This window comes from Paramormyrops kingsleyae, chromosome 7 (assembly GCF_048594095.1).
Source record: "Paramormyrops kingsleyae isolate MSU_618 chromosome 7, PKINGS_0.4, whole genome shotgun sequence".
NCBI lineage: Eukaryota > Metazoa > Chordata > Actinopteri > Osteoglossiformes > Mormyridae > Paramormyrops > Paramormyrops kingsleyae.
Genome location: NC_132803.1, coordinates 23,830,331 through 23,854,988, shown reverse-complemented (window position 1 = coordinate 23,854,988; position 24,658 = coordinate 23,830,331). Strand labels below are relative to the sequence as shown.

At 43.1% G+C, this 24,658-nt stretch overlaps 1 protein-coding gene across 2 annotated transcripts; it reads left to right on the top strand.

Annotated features, from left to right (window-relative positions):
• Positions 1-26: 26 nt before the first annotated feature.
• On the top strand, positions 27-24,086 carry mrrf (mitochondrial ribosome recycling factor). 2 transcript variants are annotated; one of them, XM_023807948.1, is made up of 9 exons: positions 27-313; positions 5,552-5,662; positions 5,894-5,992; positions 8,623-8,820; positions 9,117-9,269; positions 14,286-14,404; positions 18,756-18,847; positions 22,538-22,697; positions 22,899-24,086. In XM_023807948.1, exons 4-9 carry the CDS (start codon positions 8,643-8,645, stop codon positions 22,974-22,976), a joined length of 780 nt encoding a protein of 259 aa, XP_023663716.1. In that variant the 5' UTR covers positions 27-313; positions 5,552-5,662; positions 5,894-5,992; positions 8,623-8,642; the 3' UTR covers positions 22,977-24,086. The 2 variants fall into 2 exon arrangements, with proteins under 2 accessions (XP_023663716.1, XP_023663715.1); XM_023807947.1 differs by lacking the exons at positions 5,552-5,662; positions 5,894-5,992 and having other exon boundaries at positions 28-313.
• The last annotated feature ends 572 nt before the right edge of the window (positions 24,087-24,658 follow it).

Genomic DNA, 24,658 nt, shown 5'->3' with positions numbered 1-24,658 from the left:
CGTTGATTGGCCAACGTTAGGCGATGTCTTCGTCGCGGTGTGATGACGTAAGACGTACAAGATTTGAGAAACTCGCGGTGTTCACGAAACGTCTGAAGTTGTATAGTTCTAAGTAACTCCCTATTAGATATCAGTGTTGAGATTGTGGACCATTGTATACATATAAATGAACATATTTAGTATTTATAGAGATAACCTCTAACAACGAAAAGGTGACATCGCCATTTAATCTGAAATTTATCCAACTGCACGCGGCAGTTTACCGTTCTTGTACATCGACTATCCCTTGCGTGCATAGCATCTTTCACTCAGTGTAAGTAGCAATTTAATATTCATTAGTTAAAGATTCCGTTATCCCTTGAGATATTTCTCAGAAGTAATCGTGGTGCTCTATGAATGTTGTGAAATAACCGTCATACTAGATGTGCTACATATTTACTATATAATCGTGCGATTGGAAAAGAGAAACTGAGCGGGTATCTGAAATGTAAAAAAAATGTAACGTAAAGGTTGTTTTCCAGGACGTCCTTCCACGGGATCTATACCGCGTGAAAGTGCTTTGACTTCCGCCACAATGTTACGCATGGTATTATGGGAAACCGGGAAGTCAAGCAGGGTCAAGGCATCGAGAATTAAAATTATTGTCTGAACAACTATAAATTTGTGGTTACGTTTCTAGAACTTAATTAACATTGCTCGGTATTTAATACAAGAATTTTCCCCTGGGATCAATATCGTTTATCTTATCTTATATGCCAGTTGGGTCACGGATAAGTATCTATGTAGCTGGATAATACAAAATAGGGAAAGAAACTTTTCCCTGCTTTTCGCCTTTTGTAACTCTGAGTCACTTTTTAGTAAAAGAAAATTGGTTTTGATTACTAACAATTTGCTAACTTAGGGAAATTCGTGCCATGCTCTCTCTGGGTGGCTAATTTGAAGAAAATTCTATTCAGATCCCAGAAAGTCTCGTTACAGATCAACTGAACAGATGTAATGTTAGTACGTGTCGCAAGAGTAGATGTCAAATTTAGGTTATATTATTGAATCACAAAGCAAAATGCTTTTGTTGAACAGTGAAAATTAATTTCAGTTGCAATTAGGGAGTGCAGGTGAAAGTACAATGTGTTAGCGCCATGCTGATTAAATGTCATAGGGCAAGGGAACTTGCTTCTCAGGAATAAATGCTCCTCTGACTAAATAACATTTTAACATATTTATAACATTTGTAAGTGGGGAAATGGCTCTACAGTTCTGTTTTTTTAAGTGCCATTCAGAAAAAATGTAACAAACTATCATTTGAATACAATCATATATATGACTGCAGGACTGGAACTTGAAAACGAAAAAATTATATAAAAATATAAATTTATATTAATTTACTATATAACTCATCATATTTATCACGGTTCTATGTCTCTGGTCTTTTATTTTGGTAGGAGGTTAAATGGGTGTCTTATGATGGTACCAGAGTGATGAATGTTTGAAGATTGAATATTCTGGATTTTATTCACCATGTAGATTGGAAAAGCTAATGCACTGTACTGATATTTTACACTGTAATAATTAAAACATCACCGTTCTTGTTATTATATCATAATATTATATGATAATAATAATACCTAAGTCATAGCCGCTTGCATAATGTATCCTGCCTATCCATCTGTGTATTATTTGTGTTGCAGTAAGACACCTGAAGCAGTGTCATGTAAATACTGAAATGGTTCAGTATGAATTAAGTTCAGCTGCAGTCAGGTCACTCATGTTTTCCTAATTACAGCAGCTTTATTCCCACTGAAGTACGTTTACTTTGAGTATATTGATCCAGAAGCAGGGTGCTCCTGGGACTTGAACCTGTAACCTTTAGGTCAGAAGCCCTGTCTCTTAGCACCTATGCTGTATACTGCTGTCTCAGTGATGTAGCCACCTACTTGAAGTGTAATTTGTTTTAATGTCACCTACGGAGAAATGAGATCATTGCTTTGTCTTCCAAACTAGGTAGCTGTATCTGTGTAATATTTTTTTAAAGTAAAGGGTCAGTTCATTGGAAATTAATTGGAAAAATATGACCATTTCGACCTTTTTATCTCCAGTGAAACTTTCTACAAGTGGAAACTTTTGGGAGATATGCCCAGACAAATACTGAATGAGTCTGGGTACAAGTCACCCCCTAACTACTGAACGGAGTCATGTAAACGAAGGATTTAGATAATGGAGAATTGGATTTTTGAATTAGACATTGAAGAAAAAAGCTTAACAATTCAAATGAATCCTTTTACTGACCTTGATTTTGAAGTTTAGGCTCTTTAATATCTCCTGGGTCTCGCTTGTCGTGTCTGCTGTCGGCTAACTGCTCAAGATCTTCTGATGTGGTTTACATTTTGTCTAGAGTTAGTGTATTTTCCTTCCTTTGTTAAGGCACTGATGTCTCCTGGTCTTGTGCAGTATGGTGGTATTACGGAACACCCCAGTAGTTAGAAATCCCAAAACTATTATTTATAATGCTGTAAAACATACAGATGTACCTCTTTCTATGATACTGAGATGCTGTATTGATGTGATGTATTGTAGTGTACAGCATTAGTGGTAATTGCAGCCTCACTTAAGTTAAAAAAAAATGCACCATAAACTATTGGAGCATGCACCGCATATGTGAAACCTAGTGCGCACGTGGACACAGATTTGGCAGTGACGGTGGTGTCAATAAGTGAAGGGTGATCTTTTTACGTCTTGAACAAGTATTGTCTCCTCATTTAACTACCTCAACTAGAGCTGGGCAATATGGCCAAAAGTGTTATCACGATAAAATTTTCCATATCAACCGATATTGATGATTATCACGATGAATGTCAAATTTTTCCTTTCCAGCTTAAAGGCTGATTTTTATTCCTGAGTTAAAATTGAAGAAATCACAGGTGAGTTTCCTGAAGCCTCCTTAACACTATGTCATTCTTAAGTTCTATGTTAAACGATCAAATTTACGAATGACATAGTGTTAAGAAGGCTTCAGGAAACTCACCCCAGATGGTTAGTCATAGTTATGAACTGTTAGCTATAAACATCAGAATGTAACAAACACTTTGCCAAACAGCAGTAATAGTAGAAATGATGCTTCCAGAACAATTTGCTCTATTTTTTGACCCAACTCTATGGAGCTCTCTATTCAAAATGGGCTGAAAGCATGTGGGAAAGGAAACCAAAAGCATCATGGGGCTCAAAAAATATCGCAGATGGTTCATGAAGCGTGGTTTTGGCCATCACTCCCAAACAGCATTTCGCATTTCACAAGTCTGAGGTAGGAGATGACCAGGTTATTTTAACTTTCGCTGAATAAAACCCCTCGGCTGGCATTCTTCCTATCGTTTTTTAATTCTCTGTGGATTATTACTGCCGGGATTTCTCACAGACTGAATTTTACTATGGACTTTGCTTTTTGATTTCGCTAGATTAGCCTTATTGAATGGGTTGCTTTGTACTTACCTGCCCTCCCAGTGAGTTGCCATGTTGTTTGGCAGTTTTTTTCTGTTGTCTGCCTACCTCCCCTATTGCATTCTCTTATTTGTTCAATAAATCCCCTGTTTTCACAGCTGTGTCATTGTGCTCCACTGCCGATCCTGACAAGCAGTCACAGAGAAAGTGACCTAATTTTATTGTCGCTGGCAACACGTTGGGCTGTGAATATCAAACTTTTATCGTGCATTTGTCACATCCGTATTCAAGCAAATTTATATCACGATAATTACAGTTATCGTTTTATCGCCCAGCCCTACGCTCAGCTACCACACTGATAAGCCTCTTTAGGTTATCTCTGATTCCAGAGTTTAAATTAGCCTACATGATTTTCATTTTTTATATACTGTCATATACCGGTGTGAAATGTCTAGAATGTATGACAGTATGCAAGAATGCATACCGCCCAAGCCTAGTGTCTCCTATATTCTCAACTAGTTGATCAGAACATCTATTAAATTATCTTGAAGGCTTCATTAGGTGCTGTAAATCCACTTCATCCTCACGCTTTCCCTGTTTTAAAGACACGACTAACCAGTTGTCTTACAGAACTGTGACCTAGGAGTTTATTCCATTATTCTAAAGCAGGGTATCCTCTTTAACTGTGAATGATTCCTTACTTTCATTTGTTCAGCAGAATCACTGGCATGCTAAGACATGTTCTTGCAAATTGTTGGAAATAATGAAGAGTCCATGTCCTAGGTGGAATTTATGCATGACTGAAATGTGACCTAAAAATTTTTGGCTTGAAAAACACTCAACAGTCATGGTATTTTCCTTGGCAGAGGTAAAGTTGATGTGGTGTCTGATTCTGATAAGGATGTTGCAGTCTAGCCTTTGTTGCTTGTCTCTGAATAGTTCCTTCAATACTATTACAAAAGCCTTTTTAGTGTGTGATTGCTAAGAATTTCCACGCTGCTTCCACAGCAGAGTCCTCAAAGTAGTCTGCTTTGTTTCTGAAATCCTTTTCAATTCTTTTATACCCTTGCGCATCCATCATATAAATACTACACTCTTCTTGGTGACTTCAAAAGGTGTTTCTGAAAGAGCAGGCCTGCTGTTATGTCATGGGTCAGACATACTGAAGTTAAAGCACATTGAGACTTCCCGTTACTGTCCTGATCTTGGCGAGACTTTAATTTCCGAGCAGAATTGGCGTTCTCCTGAAGCAGCTCATCCCTCTGTTGAAATTCACATACTGTTAGAGAGCAAGGAGGTTATTTTCTGTAAGATAATTAGTGGACTGGCTGACAGCTCCAGTGATAGTTGGCGGGGGGTGGGGGGTGGTATTCAGTCAGTATCCACTGATACCCCTTCATTAGATAACCTTATGCAGTACCAGGTTTATCTCCAGAACCATTGTGAATGTTGATGAGTTGTGCCTTCAGCGTCCATGTCTGCACACCACTCTTGTACTGAGCTGATACATTTACACTTATAGTCACCGTGTTACCTTTGATGAGTCTGGCTATTCTTCTCTGACCTCACTCATTAACGAGGTAAACCAATCCCAGAGAAGAGTCAGATGCCTATTATTGTGGCCACTCTGCTGTGGCATTTTGGATGCTTTAAACCTTAGCGTTTCATTCTGGTATCTCAGTGTGTGCTTCTGCCGCTTTCTGGAACACATTCCTTTGATTTAAGTTCTCCAGTCTTGGTATTAAGATATTCCACCTTAAAAGCTGTAGCCTCTGAATCACTGCACGGGACAAGATGCTCGTTAGTGGAGCGTACGCCTCTGAACATTTGATCAACACTGAAAATAAGAACAAAACCAAAAACTGTGCAGGGCTCCGGCCCTCCAGGACTGGAGTTTGACACCCCTGGTTTAGGCTTCTGATTAATCATGTGATCATCTGATTCAGCCCTTTGCGAGATACTTGGCTATGTGTGGGAGCACCGTCACCTCACACCGTCACCTCACACCTTCACCTAATTAATGTCTCTCTAAGATTTTTCATTTATGTGTGTGTGTGCGTGCATGTATGTGTGCATGTGTGTGTGCATTTGTGCGTGCATTTGTGTGTGCATGTGCTACCAGGTTCTGCTTGACCCTCATCGGGATGATGGATGGATGGATGGAGATTTTGATAACATCACAAACTGATGTGGCACTTTCCCTTCTCATCTAGCAGGTTCCAGGCATGAAAAGGTGAGGCTTGTACATAAATTGACAGCAAATGCTAATGACATAAAATACCCTTTGGAGAAATAAGTGGGTTTTTTGAAGCCCAAAATTAAATATTCCTGATTAGAATTCATTCAAAACAATGGCTTTAATATATGCAATTTTACTTTTACTCCAGTAAACATCGGTGTGAAAAGGTGAGGATTCGTATGAGGAAGTGCTCAGATTTTTCACCTGTTACTTTATACTATGAAGGCGCTTGCTTGGAAACCTCTTCCGGAAGATGAAATGCGAATCGTAGCCTGGAAATATGGTGCCAAGGTGATGTGGTTGAATCCTGCTGCAGAGTTCCTGGTATGAAACGCTTTGGAACATCTTGATCTGTAGGCACTGATCTCCATGAAAATGTCACATGGCTTCCATCTAAGTTTGTAAAAATCAACAAATTATAGATAATTAGCCTATTAGTACATGAAAATGGGGAGACTCGTGGATTTCCATCGTTCTTCCTTTTATGATATGTAGAAAGAAGCATAACCTTTAAGTAAGGTGTAAGTCAAACCAGGCTTCATAGCTCAGGTGGTTATTCTGTCTCTCATTTTTCCATCCATCCATGCATCCACCCAATCTTAGTGTTCTATGTCAATTAAATTATTTAGTTGTTAATAGCTATAATATCTAATATACAATATAAAAATGCAACTGAAAGTAATTAGCTAGTTGTGTCTATGCAATGTTAACTAAAATGTACTTTAATTAGAATCCAAATACTACACGAGTATCCTTTGGTGCTAAATGTCTGCTTTGTACTATGAGGTTGTCACTATAATGGATTTACGTGAGTTATGAAGTTGAACTGATCCAGTACAGCATTTAATAACATCATTTCATTACTGCCACTTTCAGTAAAGTAAGAAAGATGTTGGGATTTGTTTTGAACTGATTGCAAAAAAACCAAAACAATGGTGTACCTGCACTGCTTTTACACTTTCATTATGATTTAAAAATAACATTTACGAAATGATAATTAACATTGACTTTCCCCATTTAAAACAGTTTTGTTGTGGAAATATCCAAAATATTACGTCCAAAAATGATTTGGCAGCATCTACAAATTCTGAATAACAGATGCAGAGCAGTGATACGCAGCCTGAGATATTTTTATGGCACACTGTTCGCTCCCAGAGCGCAAACAGATCTTTCGTGAGATGGTATCATGAGTAGACCAGCTGTCCGTCCTCCATCCATCACAGACGAGGGCATCGTATCGCACTTAACACCTGCATGGCTGTTTTCTGCTTCAGCTCCAACGTAAAGGCGTGGCGGTTTTTCCAGACCCGTGGCCGGTGGCGACGTTTCTGTTTCAACTGAGCCTGAATGCATTTCATCTTTCAGAAAATAAACCCCTATATTTGTGACTGGGACGTCACTACAGGTGAATCACGATGAAATCTCAATGGGGATGTGTTTGTAGGAAGAGCGACGGTGGCTCAGTTGTAGCTTTTAGCGATAGCGTTGATACAGTTGTAAACGACAGAATGTAAACAGGCCCTCCAGATTCCTTTCCGCACCTCTGACCACGTGAGCGTGTTGGGAGGTGTTGTTATGACTAGGCTTTAACCTCACGCATCGATGTTAAGCCAAAGCCTCGGATCCACCTGCATGCCAGCCACATCTTTCTGTTCACACGTCTTTTCTTGAACGTCTGCTTCGTAGAGGGGGTGTCATCTTCTGCTAGATGCCCTCCTCATTGTTCACACCAGTGGACTGTGAAAGGTGCAGTTCAGAAAAGCAGCTTTTAGGAATTTTGCTATTGACCAGAAAAAAAGAGCTGCTCAGCTAAACAGCCATCAGCTGTTTGGTCCTGCCTCAGCCCCCTTCATGGGGTGCTCGTATTCAGGTATCAGCAGCACCATCTACTGGTTATGTTAGTCATTGCATGCTCACCCCTTTTCTTTATTAATGCTACCGCTGTGGTTTGCTGGGGTTAGGTGGTCACGTCTGTTGTTTGCTTTCATGCTGAGGAGTGACACCTCCCCCCCCCCCCTTTTTTTTTTTTTTTTTGCTTGGCCTTTGCACCTGAGCTGGTGAGTCCTGCAGCCATTTGTTAAACACCAGAAACAATACATTTAGTTTGTTTTGATGTTCCCTCCTGGAACTGAGGAAATGGACCAGGAACGTTTCTTACAAAGTCATGGTCAACCCAGCAGGACAGCGGGGGGTGTGACAAAGTGTCAGCAGGGGCAGTCTGCCTGTCACAGGACTGCAGAAGCAGTGGATCCTGGGTGCTTCCTTTACAAAGGCGAACATCTGTATCTCACTATAAGTATTACAAAAGCCAGATGGATCCAGCACCACTGCTGCTTGGACCAGATTAAGTTGGCAGTGTGGTGGGTGACACGGCAGCTCAGGGCTGGCTCTGCTGCCTCATGCCTGCAGCATTTGGGGTTCAGATCTCACCTCTGCTCTGTGTGGGCTTTGCCTGTTTCCTCCAGGTACTGCAATATCCCCCTGGTTTGGGTAATTAGTGTCTTTAAATTGCTTCTAGTGTGTCAGTGAGAGAGTGAATGTGTGTCCTGCAATAGGCTGAGATCCCAGCCGTTTTGCACCCCCTGCTGTCTGGTATAGGGCCCAAGTTCGCTGGTACCCCTCACCAGGATAAGAGCACAGAGGATTGATGGATAACAATGTTTTGTGTTAGTCACATTTAATGAGTCTTTCTCCTTTAAGTCTCACTGTTAAAATTCACGAAAGCAAACGTGTCCCTAGTGATATGACATGATATGATATTACATGGGATTCGAACCAACAAACATTCACTGATCCCTAACCTGAAGGTCTACACACTGCCCCAAAAAATAGAAACTGAATGCATTTTTATGGAGTGTATATTTAGGAATTGAGAGTTGTATAACTGAATGAACCTGAGAGTGTCTGGTGAGTCGACCTTCTCAGGCACAGTACTGTGCTTTTTGTGTCTGCAGGTCGTCCCCAAGACTAGGCGATGGCTCTGATTCAGCTGGGCCTCCTCCGCTCGGCCCTGTGTCGCTCGCTGCTCCCCGCGGCGAGGCCTTCCTTGGCCGAGTGTGTGAGGCTGCCCTCTGCCGTGCCTCGCGGCTGTGGACGCGATGTGGTGCCCGCGGCCCCCCTTACCCGTCACTATGCCAACAAAAAGAGTAAAGGTGAGTGTGGCAGCTGTGGTGTGTCCTGGTGCGGCCTGCACACGTGGATGCGCTCGGCGAGCTGCTGCATTTCCACATCGCGGGCTGGAGTGTCTATCTAAGGGACCAGGGTTCAGCTTGCTTGGGCTTCTTAAGTGTGTTTGGCTGCTTTATTGTGGTCTTATCAAGCTTTTGTTAGTAATGTCTCTGATGTGCCAGCATGCTGGTTCCTCCCTTTCATTTCTGCTTTCCTTTTAAGCAACAGCTTTAAGCACAATAGTGATGTTTCTCCTGTGTCCTACGCCCCCACCCCCCAGCCAAAGGGAAGGCGCAGCCGGGCAAAGTGAAGATCAACACCGAGCTGGTGCATGACATCCTCAACCTGGAGGAGGTAAAGGAGGGCATGGCCGCCATCCTGCTCAGCCTGAAGGAGGAGTACAGCCGAAATCTGAGCCTGCGCACCTCCCCTGGTGAGTGCCGGCGGGGGAGGTTGGTGGGCTGGTTGCCACAGAACTAAGAACTAAGAGGGTTAAGTCACCCCCACCCCCCCCCACTGTGCCAGTTAGGTGGATAATCACTGTAAAGAGGAATATCCCTGTTTTATGCCTGAAAGTCACATTAGTCGTTATATACCTTATAGTACAGCTTAGACTTTAAAATAGTCTTTTATGTTTATATGCATATTTCATACTCATTTTTAAATTTAATTATAGCATCTGTATCAGGGGTAGGCAATCCTGATCCTGCAGTGCCGGTATCCAACGGGTTTTCCATCCTACCTGGTCTCTGATGAACCACAGCTGATCTCAGGCAGATAGCAACTCATCAGTTAGGAGGGAAAAGCTGCTGCATTAATGTTGTAATGCGGAACATCACCATTCTTAAGTGGCTTTATATGAAATTTATCATTAAATAAAATATTAATAAAACCAAAATTTAGTCTTAAACAAAATACTTGCATATTAACACACCTTCATTCATATTATAAAATAAACAAACAAAACTTACATGTTCTCTCGCAAAAATGTAGTATCGGACAGGCCATGCAAAAAGGGACGAAGGACGCGGGAGCTGAAGATGGGAGAAACAAACGGGGTTTTATTCAGCTAATAGGCTGAAACAGAAAAGAAGACGGTTACGGCAGGGTTGCCATGTTTGGACAGCTGGCTGACGTGAGATTTTCAGTTCGAGTTTGCACACACATTTACATGTATGTAAGCGTTTTATTACCTTGTAAATAGTGTGTAGGCTCAGTGACGGGTAAGCAGCAGGAAGCTGAACCTCACTGTGCCCCGAAGTGCGTCACGGCAGCGGGAGGGAAGGCCGGTGCCCATCCTGTAACGAGCTGGACGAAGGCACACGTGTTACCAGTGAGGAAGTGCATCCAGCGGGGTTTAAGGGGCTCAGCTGGTGGGATTGTAGCCGCACGCCTGTGTCTTTTTGGAGAGCTAGCACTGCTCCTCCCCGGGCTTCCAAAAATCGGCTTCCTGTTTGGATAGGCGCTCAGTTAAAATGCCTGCATTCATTGTGCGATGACCGAGTTATCCAGGTTTAAACTGAACAAGAATATAAATGTGACGTTATAAGTGTATCATGTCAGGCTGGTAGCTTTACAGGTGCTGCGACTTGCGATGGGGTTACGTTCCGAGGAACCCATCGTAAGATGAAAATATCGTAATTTGGATATGATATGACGATATTGTGCGTTTAGTAGACATGATGGGGAAAATGAGCTTAAATACCTGAAGACGTACACTGTGCGATACTTTGTTAAACACTTTACGAGATGTTTATGCTCGTGAGAACTACAGAGACTGGCTGCCATCACCTGGCATCAGTAGAAAGTATGAAATGGTACATCGGTATCCCGGGAACCAGTGATGACTCCAGGTTTGTATGGCTACTAAATGTGCATCGCTATTGCACCATCGTAAAGTCGAAATAATATAAGGTTAACCATCGTAAAGCGAGTAGCATCTGTATATGAAAATGACAGATTGCCTAAAACAAGATACAGGGAAGCCCCTTGTGAGAGAATCTTTGGGTGCTCGATGGTGCCGGTGGTGGACCTCATGTTGGAGATGGTGTGCGGCTGTGAACGCCTCCCCACATTCTCTTCCACGCCAGTAATGGCGTAGCCTAATGCAGCTTTATTCATGTAGGAGGAAGAAGATAAGATGCAGTTTATGCTTCTTTGTTTTTCAAGTGCTGTTGCTGTTTTTGTGCTCAAGTGTGGTTATTGGGACGTTTCCCAGCAGCGGCAATGATTTATGCTAATGTGCGAATGCATCTAAAATGGCGCATCCCAGAAATACATATTTATACACGCAATTGAGGAATGCCCAACCGATCATTTCACATTAGATCTGGCACTTAATTGAGAAAGACAAAACACCACAGGATGTCAACACTGCTAGAAATGCAAAACCTTTCCAGCTTTCGTAAATGGGGGGGGGGGGGTTTGAATCCGCGTCGAAGGCACAGCGTTGTGTGCTCTGTCGGTAGACGTTGGCCGGAGAGCCGTCGTCCAGCATGCAAAGGTAAACCTGCTCGAATGTAACGTGAAAGAAGGGAAATACTGGAAGACTGAATCGGGTGACATTTTATTATCGGAGTGATGGTTTGCTCATCTGGTCTGGGTGTCACTGCTGCACTTTTTGGCAGTGCAGCGTCCTAAGTCATGGGAAAGGTGGCGCTGTGGTGGCCCAGCTCTGGGATTCATTTTCAGGTTTGAGGAGCCTGGTCCATGTGATTTCTCAAGGAGCTTTCCCAACAAAATTCCGGAACCTGGTTCTAGGTTCCTGGTCTGTTTCGACCGGGAGCTCCTGTAGCTCCTGGCCACTTCTGTGTGTCGCTTTCCTATCACACAACAGGAACTGTGACCTTTATGCTAGATAAGCTTTGGGAGATGTAAAATTTTGTAGGTTAAACTTCACACGTAATTCCATGCAAAATTATTAAATTTGGCCAGCAGATCGATCTTTCATCTTTAAAAATCGATACAATGTTATTACACTAAGTGCTGGCAAGTTTTGCCGCTCCCACTGGTGATATTAGACAGATGTATGTTGCTTATCCTTTGAATTTTCCAAAATATGGAGATGTGTGCAAAAAATGTCTTTCATTTAACTGAGATACAAAAATAATTTAATTTTGGCTGCACCACTTCTGTTTCATTTACCCACATTTCTGCATAAATTTCCAAGTTAGTGTTGGTGCTTGTGGTCAGCCAATCAGCAAAGTTTATCACTGTGAGCCCCACCTGCTAGTTCTTAGTCAAGCAAAACGTACATACGCCAGAGTAGGAGCTACAGTCAGGCCGAGTTCTTGTGGTGGGAATGAGACCGGAGTTCCTGGTTCCCGAAAAAGGACACTGCGGAGGAAAGTGCCTTCAGAGTCATCTGCCACTAGAAGAAGGACCAGATGGGACTCAGCTGCCCCGCGCCCCCCCCCCCCCGCGCTTGCCCGTGATGTCTTTCTTAATCTGCCAAGTTTACGAAGAATAACCACTCCCACAAGTCTAACACGCAGGCCTTATAAAGTCGTGATGTCATTGGAGAGCCCCAAGCTCACTCTTACCTTGGTGTGACTCTCGCACTCAGGCGATACAGTGGAGTGTTATCTGAGGATCGGCGAGTTTGGGTCACGCCCTGACCGGGGCCGTGCCCTTTCATTAATAACTTCCATGCTGATTCCCCCCCTCTATGCTGCTGGGCAAGTGCTAGCAGATGTGAAGGGAGCGAAAGACATTGTATTAGTTGCCTGCTTCTTATAGCCTGAGTGTGTTGTGTTTAAATCGCTTGTAATGGCTAAAATGTGGCTATAAATATCACGCTTTTTATGAAAGGTTCATGCAGAAATCTTGTCTAAAGGCCATTGAGGAGACTCTCTCCCCGAGGCACTGACGGGATTTTCTATGCGAGTCTGCGTCTTCTCCCCGCCTTCGTGTCCGTGTCCATCAGGCATTTTGGTGTCTTTCCCCAGGCCAAGACAGATGGGCACCTCTCATTCCCTCATAGTAACTGCCATGTTTGTGCATGAACTGATGTGTCCTGTGCTGGGCTTCAGGCTTACTGTAACCCCACATTAGAGGAATGGATGTTGGATGGATGGATGGATGTTTCATTTATATAGCGCTTTTCAAGACCCCAAAAAACTCTGTACAGCATCAATGGGGAGCCACTTCATCCACCATCACTGTGCAGCACCCACCTGGATGATGCGATGGCAGCCAATCCGCCACCTCGATGATGCGATGGCAGCCAATCCGTGCCGGTACGCTCACCACACAGTAGCTGTGGTGGCGGCAGGCCAAAAGGGAATTCACCAGTTAGATATAGGGGATGATTAGGAGGCCAGATTTGAATGGGCAGCTTTAACTTGGACATCGGGGTACCGCCCCTTCTTTTTCGAAAGATGGCCAGGAAGCTTTTATGACCTTAGAGCAGGGGTCTCCATCTCCGGTCCTGGAGAGCTACCGTCCAGTAGGTTTTCTATCCTACCCGGCTTCTGATGAGCCACACCTGTTCTCAGGTAAATACCAGGAGCAGGTGTGGCTCATCAGAAGCCAAGTGGGACAGAAAACCTACTGGATAGTAGCTCTCCAGGACCAGAGTTGGAGACCCCTGCCTTAGAGGTTCAGGAGCTCAATTATCCATCTCATCCAAAGGACAGTGCCATTTTTATAGCACAGTGTCACTGCACTGGGGCATTGGATCCACACTGACCACAAGATGGGCTACCCTGTTGGTCACTCCAACATCTCTGTATCCAATGACATGCAAGGAAGAAGATAAAGGGACATAGTCTATTGGCAAAGATCTATAAATTACTGTTACATTTTACTCTTACATGTTCAAGTAAGTGTAATAATAGCTCAAATCATGCTTTCCAAGGGAACCTAAGTGTTCTTAGCAAATGTAAGCTAAGCCTGAATAGTGGCAGAGGGTTTGATCGTGTTCAGACTCGGTTCCTAGTGACATCCAATCACAAGCTACTTTCATACTGTGTTTCTAGTGACATCCAATCACAAGCTACTTTCATACTGTGTTTCTAGTGACATCCAATCACAAGCTACCTTCAGACTGTTCCTAGTGATGTGTAATCACAAGCCACTTTCTGACTGTGTTCCTAGTGATGTCCAATCACAAGCTACTTTCTGACTGTGTTCCTAGTGATGTCCAATCACAAGCTACTTTCCAACTGTTCCTAGTGACGTCCAATCACAAGCTACTTTCATACTGGCTTTCTAGTGACATCCAATCAGAAGCTACCTTCAGACTTTTCCTAGTGATGTCCTTTCACAAGCTACTTTCTGACTGTGTTCCTAGTGATGTCCAATCACAAGCTACTTTCTGACTGTGTTCCTAGTGATGTCCAATCTCAAGCTACTTTCCAACTGTTCCTAGTGACATCCAATCACAAGCTACTTTCAGACAGTGTTCCTATTGATGTCCAATCACAAGCAATGTTCTCTTCCTGCTCAGGTGCTCTGGATCATATTGTGGTGACCACAACGAATGGCAAAGTCCCACTCAAGCAGCTGGGACAGATCTCAATGAAGTCTCCACAGCTTATCGTAGTCAACATGACTGGGTCCCCTGAGGTATGATGCTGTCGAACCTCGATCTTCTCAGTCTCAGTCTCAGTCTAAGTCATTGTACTGCTTAGAGATGCATCACTCCATTGAAAAAGGGTTGAATGTTGATCTGCATGCACAGTGTGGTCTTATGTGTGTCTGTGTGTAGGTACACACTGCCTGGTTGGCACTGAAGCTTAATGAAGCTAGCGGCCTAAAGCTTCACTGAAAAGCATTGCATGCATTTTTGGTAAAGAAACCCTTTGTTTTTCATTTTGGAATTATTCCATCCTTTTTCAGTTCTGTGTGCCGGAAAGGCATCCAAAGATAGGTGCTTCACCGGGTGTCCCTGCGCTTCTGGAGATGGGTGCCCTTTTAAATCACCATGGCTACAGCACAGCAAAAATGATTTTTGTCCCTTTTAATGGCACAAACATGAAGGTGGTCAGGAACTATTAAAGTGGGGGAGGGATCAGCAGGTTAGGACACTGTGGCTGTGATTGGAAGGTCATCAGTTCAAATCCCAGTGTTGGCAGAGTGATTTCACCACGCCAGGCCCTTAATCCCCAGTTGCTCCATGGACTGACAAATGCTGCTTTCTCAGAAATGTATGTACATCCACTTTGTATAAAAGTGTCTGCTCAATGAGTTAAATGTCTAAATAAAAATATGTGGGAATCGCTTTGCGAGTCTGTAAGAGGTGTCCCAAAACATGGGAAGTAAAGGAACCCACTCAGCATGCGAGGGGATAGGCCAGAGTCTGCTGCTGAAACACGAGTCTTAAAAAAAAAAAAACACAAAATAAAAAAAAACAGACAAATTGATTGATTATTTGGGAGCCTTTTGTTCTTCAAGAGCTATTGAAACAAAGGCCAAGAGTCTGCAGCCTGCTGTCAGGGGGAGGAAGTGACCGGGCGGTGCCTCTCTCCCCTCCCCCCCCAAACTATGGACTGCGCCATGGCGCCCCCCCCACCCCCCACTCCAGGCCTACACTTCACAAGCCACCGGCATGTTTTTCACCTCCTCCAGCAACATCCTCGGCTGTTATTGATGAGGGTCGCCTCTGGACCCAGGCTCTCTGCAGGCACGAGGAGATTAATGCATTTTTTCTTGGATTATTTTCAAAGCCTTGTCTGTTTTTTATATACCTGGGGGGGTATGTGTTTAACCAGTGATCTTTGGTCACAGCTATCACCCCCCCTTGCACCTCCCTTGTGCCCCCTGTGATTTCAGCAGTCTTTCGGTTGGTGCCCGCGCTGAATCTGCCATCAGGGTAATTACTGAGCTCCAGCTTGGGTATGTCACCCATTCCAGTGACTGACTGACTGACTGGCTGTTAACTTAGATGTTAACCCAACTGGCCGACACTATTTTTTTTTCTTCATGAGGCATTCAGTTAATTAAATTGTCATTTAATGTGCAGTTTCGGGTCACTGAAGTCATCTAAGCAAACCTTTAAAGATTTTCTTAAGTATACTCACAATTCGACAGTCATTTTGTAATTGTTCCCCATGTATTTGTCCAGTTTTAAAAATCATTATGGGCCAATATCTTCGTTTTTAGTAGCATGTTTATTTTAAGTTGCTAACATAACTAGCTAATTTACGTATTTGAGATTGAAGCCAAACATAGGGTTAAATACAAATGTCCACCGAAGTTTTGTTAGAATCAAAGCAAATTAAAGAGCTGTAACCCAAAAGGTCGATCGCAGCAATTAACAAGAAGTTACTCTTAACTTTTCCAGAATTATCTAACGGAAATTTGGGTAACTGGAAACACACATCTGTAACAACACTGTGTATAAATGGCTTGATTAAAGTGTTTCTAAAAATGGGTTCTGGAAATGCCTCGGTTCTACAGACAGGTTTCAAAAGAGCTGCATGCTTTCCAGGTCTTATCAGAACAAAAATGGAATTACGTGGGGAACAAAAGGACGAAATGAAGGAACAGAACTTGTTACGGGTCTTGGTTTGGTTTGTGTGGATTTCCCCCGCGTTCTTCGGCAGTGACACCCTCCCTGGGGTGAGGGTGATGAAATGCAGGAGTGGGGGTCACCCCAGGTACCCCGAGCTTGGTCTGCACCATGCTCTCACCATACCTACCTGCCTGTTACAATGAAACTGATCTTACACGAAACAGTGTTTGGTCATTTGCGATAGAGACATAGCTACTGATGGAGCATCTGATAACTTGTATACTGGGCCACACTGGGGCAGCCCTCTTCTGCCCAGGAACTACTGGGAGAAATGCCTGAACTGCACTGGTTACATTTACTGCTGCTTTATATTGTTGTAAAAATCCTTCATCAGAGTTCTGCTATCAGCATTCAGCAAAGGCTCATTGTGAATGTTTATAAAGTTAGTCATTTGGCAGTTAATTTCAATTGTGGAAAAGTAGGGTATTAGCTGATAATTATGAGCTGATTTGCTTTTATAATCTCTGCTGGTCCAGTTATCACATTACACAGGTGAGGTGACCTAGCTCACACCTTGGTTCCTGGTTTATGATGCCCCCATTTATTGGTGTATTGGTGCTCCGTTCTGACCAAATTACCCAGCAGGCCTGTAACCCTAGCTTCAGGGTGACTGCAAACCAGTAAAAACAAACAGCCACGTAATGATTCTAATCCATTATGCACATTTATAGTTGGACTCTGATGTCTAGTAATTTATTCAAATTATAACCCGAAAAGGTTCAAATTATAACCCAGAATTATAAATCCCACAATGGCTGTTGCATCATCTTACAAAGAATATCAATTTCAGCACTCTGTTCCCAGGAGAGCACCGCTTGTGTATTCGCTAGGTTGTGATAGAGACCCCCCCCCCCCCGTGTTGGAGTCTCTGAAGCCTTTGAATCCGCGGTGTTTAATCAAATGCAGCGGAACTTCATTTTTAACAAGTTAGCCAGAATGGGCCAGCTGCTTACACAAGTGCGGAGGGTATCCCAGCATGCTCAGTGAACAATATGAAATTGATATGGATTCCTGTTGGAGAAAAAGCAGGGGGAACATATCATACTTGTTGTCCTAAAGTGAGAGAAACACATCTGGCAATTAATGGAGACATGTGGACAAAGAGCACAGGAATGAAGTAGTGTTTGCTCTCTTGTCTAATTTTTCTACAGAACGTTGATGTTTTGCCCATTTTCATATGAGCTTATTGGCGTGCCCAGGCTCTCGCGTCACGTTCTCATGCTTTTTGTTACTACAAGGAGCCGGACATTAAAATTGCAGTTTCTCCGTGACCTTGGCCGTAGCTGCTGCCACGTGGTTCCCGTTCCGGCTCGCTGGGTCCTGGTGTTCCCCTGACGTAGGTCTCCTGCCCCGGCTCAGCTTCCTTATGCAGCCTGAGGGCCAGAGGCACTGCAGTGGGGTTTTTTTTTTTTTCCCTGCCCAAAGCTCGCGTGTAACTCCTTGCCAGGAAGCTCTGCCGCGATTTTGATTGCACCTCCAAGGCAAGTGGCTGGGATAGTCCCTGACAGCACTGTGGTTCCTCAAACGGGGGGGGAACGCTCTGACACGCCGCTGCAGCATTTCCACCCGCATGGGCCTTTTCTCTGGTCTGTTTCTGTGTCTCTGTGTTTGTACTTTTTAGCCAGATTAGCTGTGACAGGATAGCTGCCTTTGTGAGGATATGTGTCCCCAACATGCATGGAAATCAGGGACTGTGGGGCTGTACCCACAAAATAAACATTTGTGTAATCTCCTTAAAAAAAATTTTTTTTATAGGGTTGTGAGATTTTTTTGGGGTGATTCAATGTGAAGCCCATGCAATTATTTGTGTGTGTGTGTGTGTGTGTTTGTGTGTTTGTGTGTGTGTGTGTGTGTGTGTGTGTGTGTGTGTCTCTGTGTGTGGATTACATTTATATTACACTGTGGGGACCAAATGTCCCCCGCAATGTGATTAAAAAACCAGTTATTTAGGCGTTACGGGAACCATTTTTCAGGTACCCACAAAGATCTGTGAATGCAATCAAAAAACCAAAAATGCCAAAAGTCTCGTATTTAGTTTGGTTACTTATGGTTAAGGTTAAGGCTGGGTAGGGGTTAAGGTCTTCATGTTGGGATTAGAGTTTTACCCATATAAATGAATGGAGAGTCCCCACAAAGATGTAATTACAAACCTGTGTGTGTGTGTGTGTGTGTGTATATGTCTGTTTTATATGCGCCCATCAGTGAGGAGATGGTACCCAGTCCCCCCCATCTGTCTCAGATCAAAGCCCGAGAGTGGCCCACCCGCTTCCTGCCGCTTCTGCATGGAGGGTTGCGGGGGGGGGGGGGAGCAGTCGGCAGGCTATGTCGATGCAGGTAAGTGCACTCCAGCTGGTAGCCATTAGCACTGATGCCCCCCCGCCCCTGGCTTTGATCGACCCCCAGGTCACGGCGGCGGCTGCTCGCGCCCTGAGAGACAGCAGCCTGAGGCTGAACCCGGAGGTGGACGGAACCATCATACGGGTGCCTATTCCCATGTGAGTGAGCAAGGCGCCCCCCCCCAGGCACCCATCCACCGCCTGCCACGCCCACCACATCCATGCGCATTCATATGGCCTGCCGTCATTTGCTGATTGCTTGTGTCTAATTTGTTTAAAGTTTCAAAATGTTATTTGTCACATACACAGTAATACTGAGTTCAATTGGCACTGAAACGCACAGCTGCCCCAGACTGGGGGAAAAAGGGGCACAAGTTTAGACAAAAGAGAGAAACATGCATTACAAAAATTAGACATTCAATAAAAATCATAAGAATCTATGGTGTGCAAAACTGGCAGTAAGTGCAGGTATTTCAAGAGTCCAGAAATAAGTATTTATGTGTGTGGGTTGTGTACGTTCTTGAGATCATTGGTCTGCAGGTCCTAGACACTACCCTCATTTAGGATCTGAATTGCATTGTTTGTTTGTTTGTTTGTTTATTATTATTATTGCTTTGTAAGTAATACCACATCTATTTCAGAGAAGAGATTTTGAGAAAATTAACTTTATTACTCATTATTAAATTTTATTGTCATTTAATACATTTTCTTTGGAAAAACTCATTATTGTAATATTGTAAAATGGATTATCTTCTTATGTCGCTATATACAGTGGTACCTCAGAACTCGAAATTAATCCATTCAGAACTCCGGACCGAATCCTAAAAAGTTTGAGTTCTGATCGAATTTTCCCCATAAGAAATAATGGAAAACCAATTAATTGGTTCCCGGCCCCAAAAAATTACACCGAAATTTGTTTTTTAGCATTTAAACACAAAATGAACTGGACAAAACAAGAAAAGCATATACTGTACTAAAGACATCTAAGCACATTTATCAAAACAGTAATTTTTAAAGTCAGAAAATAAATGTATCCAAACAAGTTTAAAAAAAAAAAACCATTGTGTCCTCCCCCGATCGTCCGCTCCTTCCGTGTGCCACGCCGCCTCGTTAACCCCGTGTGGAATCCCCGGTTGTTCTGGTTGTTGTCATTAGTCCTCTGTATTTAGTCCGCGTTTCAGTTTGTTTTCCCAGTCCGGTCATAGTATTGTCCGTCTGCGTTTGCCTGCCTTACCTGTAATTAAACCTTGTATTCTCCGATACCCTGACGTCTGCGCCTTTGTCCCAGTTACGTCCCCGCTGGGCATGACAATATTATTATAATTAAATGCATTAATGGTTTATTATTAAAATAATGAATAAGAAATCTTTATTTTAAATGTATTTTATTATATAATAATAATTACTGTTACTGTCTATCATTGTCTAAATGTATTTTTACTGTCTAAATATATATATTCAGCTAGTGTAAACGTGCACGATGCTATCACAGTGAATGCGAGGCTGAGACTGGAGCTTTACCCTTTGTTTCCGCTGAGAGACGTGCCGCATGACTCATTTCCCCGCGCGTACAAGTTATCTTAGGTCGGCGTTCACGGTTTGACTTCTGAGATTCTGATCGAGTTCTAGGTAATTTTTTTTCGAACTGGTTGGTTCGACTAATTCGAGTTATAATGAGTTCGAGAACTGAGGTACCACTGTATTTGTACTATTTATCTTATTGTACTGATGTGTTGCTGCTGCTTGGGACTTTGCACACAATAATTTCACTCACCTGACCTCTACTAGATATCAAGTGGTGTAACAAATACAGTGATTTGATTTGACTCTCTAGAGTCAGTATGAACAACGCCGCCAGGTCATTCCCAGCCCCTTTCAATGATATAATTCTGTAATTCTGACACTTACTAAGGGAAGGTAATGTCAGTGTATTTCTTTGTTTGTTTGTTTGTTTATTGTTTTACATATAATTTAATTCACTATAAATGCACCTCATCATTTTAATTTGAAGGTACAAACTTTTTTTTGCAGTTAACATGACTTTGATCATCATAATTATCTACTTGTAATTTACACCATCGGTATTTTCGATACGATCCCCCCCAGTTCAGATGGCTGTAAGTTTGCCCCCTAAACCCACTGTTTTCTCTGTTTATTTTCATTCCTCTGCAACACCGGTAGGTGCTCGTAGTGCAAAGTAGGATAAACGTTTCTCTCGGCAATCAGTCTGGGCACGCAAATTTACATTTCTATTTACGTCTGATTGGACCGGAAGATGCAATTACGGTTATTGTTTGCGGTAAACAGATGCTGCTCATGGACTCTGTTTGCAAGTGAAATAAGGCCGTGCCAATTAAGAGGAGCTATCGCATCGGCTGAAGACGTGCGACACGAGAACCTCCCTTAGACAAGCCCATGTAGCTAAATTGTTGTGATTTTTAAGTTTGAATTGCACCAATTACTGTACCTTTGAAAGATTAAAAGAATGGGCATAACTTTCAGCTATTTTTCATAAACACATTAATAAATGTAATGTAATAGCGTTTGTAACAAAAACTAAAAAAAAGCACTGTGTTTTGGTTGGCGATGTGTGCTCCTCCGTAAGTCTTCAGTGCTGATGTCGTTTGCAGACTCTTAGACGGTGACAATAGCCTGAGGTATAACAGCTTATTTATGGCTGGCTCCCTCCCACAGATTTAAACTTAATTATTGTGGGCTAGTAATCATGACCTGTAGTTAAGTACAGCTTTATGCTTATATATGTGTGTATGCCACAATTACATTCACAAAAAAACAAAAGCTTCGATAAACTGCCCTGACATCGGCATTTGGATTGCTTTCACGTGTCTCCTGTGTACTTAGTTGTTGTTCCTGCTTCGTAAATCAGTACAACGTGAAACCTTGTGAATTTCCCTGGTTAACAGTTAGGCTAGTCTCAGTAATAATCCGACACATCGCTATGGTATCTGTGCCAGCTACCTGTCTCGCACCTTCACTTTCAACTTTACCGCAGTTCTTCATTTGTACTTAACAATGACCCGGCTGAGAGCCCAGAATTGCGGACACGTCACGCCTTCGGGCTGGGTTTTTCAACTGAAGGTCTTGACGATGTTCTCTGTGTGCAGAACTTCATTCCTGTCAAGTTCCTAATACATTTAGATGACCCTGTTAGCAAATTGGCATCTTTGAATTGCTTGAGGTGTGTCTGTGTGCCATGTGATGGACTGACATCCTGCCTGGAAGCCAGCCTGGTGTCCTGTGCCAACTGGGACACTGCAGGCTCCCTGACACCCTGTACTGGGTGAACTGTCAAGATGTCCTCTTAATACTGGATACATCATAGCAACGTCCTTTGGAAAGAAGTAAATCTGCATTTCTGTTACTTATGTATTTATATTTTTTGTTTAATTTCTGTCTCTCAAAGAATTGTGTGTAACTCACAGGATTGTTTTTCCCCTTGATCTTGATTAAAATTGTAGTATAAATACTGTAAATAAAAAAATAATTTATTAATTGGCTAAAAATGGATGTACCCTAATGAGGACACCGTCGCACTCCAGTGGCAAAATTAGTAAAGTAAACCACAGAACCGCGGTGTAGAAAGAACAGGGGGGTGAGTTAAACTATGTCAGATCGCAGTCAGAATCCAATCAACCACTTAATTAGGCCGAGTTCATTAAGAACTCTGAGGGAGAGTAATCGGGCAGGTCACAGTGGGTCCCCGAGACCTGGACTCACACCCCAGTTTTAAGTCGGCAGTCTGTATAAACTTGGAGTTGTTTTCCCAGAAAGCACCGTGTGAAACCTGGGCGAGAAGGTCCTGCATTCATAGGCGTGTGTCCCCCGCAGGGTTACGCGTGAGCACAGGGAGAACCTATGCAAGCTGGCCAAGGAGTTCAGCCATAAGGCCAAGGAGTCGTTGAGGAAGGTGCGATCAGGGGCCATCGGCACGCTGAAGAAATCTAAGGACGGAGTTTCAGAAGATACCCTGCGCTTGATAGAGCAGCACGTAAGTGTACAGGGCCACGCTGGGCCCGGAGAGTAGCTGCAATGGTGAATTGTAACATTAAGTCCGAGGCTGTGTTGGGAGGCCCGTTATGCTCTGTGTTAATCTGTCTTCTTACGTGGCTGTGCCTCGTCCAGCCCAAGAGCTAGTCCAGCTGGGCCGGTGTTTCCATTACTCTTCCTGTACCTCGTTCATTGTTCCCAGGTGCAGCAAATGACAGACAGCTTCACTGCCGACATAGACAAACAACTCGCCGCCAAAACTAAGGAGCTTCTAGGATGAGATGTCCTGGAGGAATCACCCTCAAAGGGCCTGTCAAGGGACCCCAACCCCCCCGTCATCAACCACAGAGCGGCTTTCAATGTCATACGTTGTCTGTTACCCACTTTGGACTGGAGATCTTGTTGACATGTGACCTTTGCAAAACGAATAAAAGAGACACTAGCATCTGTCGCTAAATCGGAATATGGAAAATCTGAGCCCATGGTGCTGAACGTGCCGCCCGGGCCTCGACCGGCTTTGGCAGCCGACGCCCACAGCCGGTTGGGCCCTTTGTGTGGCGCGTCTTCAAACAAACCGACAGAAAATGGACTTTTAATGGGATTTTGAGTCCTCCTTTTAATCAAACTGCCGGCATGAACATCGTGTTTACGCACGAAAGCGCCACACTGAATGTAAACTGTGGCATGAGCGTCTCGTTCACATGATTACAGGTATTAATGTTTGGCCAACATTTTGCTCCAAAAACGGCATAAAGCAGATTTTGCGAACTCGTTTCATCTTGTTTTCCACCCGTCGCACCGTATCTCCTCAAACCTACTAATGTACACAGAGAAAAATGGCGCCATTATTCACCCATGCTTTGAGCATTTCAGTTTGAGAGGGTTCTGGTTTTAGGTTTTTTGTTTGATTTTTTTTTTTCTCCAAGCTCGGCTCCCTTAAATGAGAGCTGATTGTGACCACACTGCATCGATCTCATCTGTCATAGTCTTTTACATGCAGGCTTTAAGTGTCCCAATCTGGAGTTTCTGACAGATATTTGCTATGACGTGACCTGTTTTCCCTAAACAAATGTGTTAACTCTTGCCATAGAGTTAGTGAGTCTCTGTACTGACTCTCTACTGTTATTAAACACTATAAGCATCCTGTAATATCTTTGCCTTAAATAGTCAGAAATAACCCTTAAAAACTGTTTGATGTGCTCAGTAGATTTTCTGAGATGCTGAGATATTTTCTGAGTGGTTTTTAAAAGGCAGTGTTATGATGTTGATTTAGTCTTCGAGAAACTCAACTGACTTGAATGTTGTTCCTCTTGCTGTGTAGATTTCATGCATGTGTTGACTGAATATATCACACAGTTTGAGTAAAAAGGACACAAGTAATTATGGCAAATACGTATTGGATAATTCTGGGTGTATCGATCAGGAAATGAGCAATGAGCACTATAGATACTACACCAAACACACAGACAGCAGCAATTTTCTAAAGAAGGTCATGAGGTTCACTTACTGTTCAACGAAGCATTATTTCACCTACGAGGCTTGATCTTTGTGATTTTGATAGTGGTGCGTTTGTTGGTACCATATGTGATGGTTCCAGCATCTCAGAAATGGCCACCTTCCTGGGATTTTCACACGCTGCATTATCTAGAGTTTACAGAGAATGGTGTGATTTACGAAAACCATCCAGACAGAAGCAGTTCTAGAGGCTGAAAACATCTCCTTAATGGGAGAGGTCAGAGGAGAATGGCCAGACTCATTAAAGCTAACAGGAAGACCACAAGTCAAAAATAACGGCTCAGTACAGCAGTGCACAGAAGGTCTTCTCTGAATGTGCTTATAGTCTATCTTAGAAGCGGTTCTGGTGGCCAAAGTGTGTCCTTCCTGATACCAGCTAGATGTACCTAATAAAGTGGCCACTGAGTATTTACCTCAACAGCACCACTGTATTAACGTAGGCAGAAC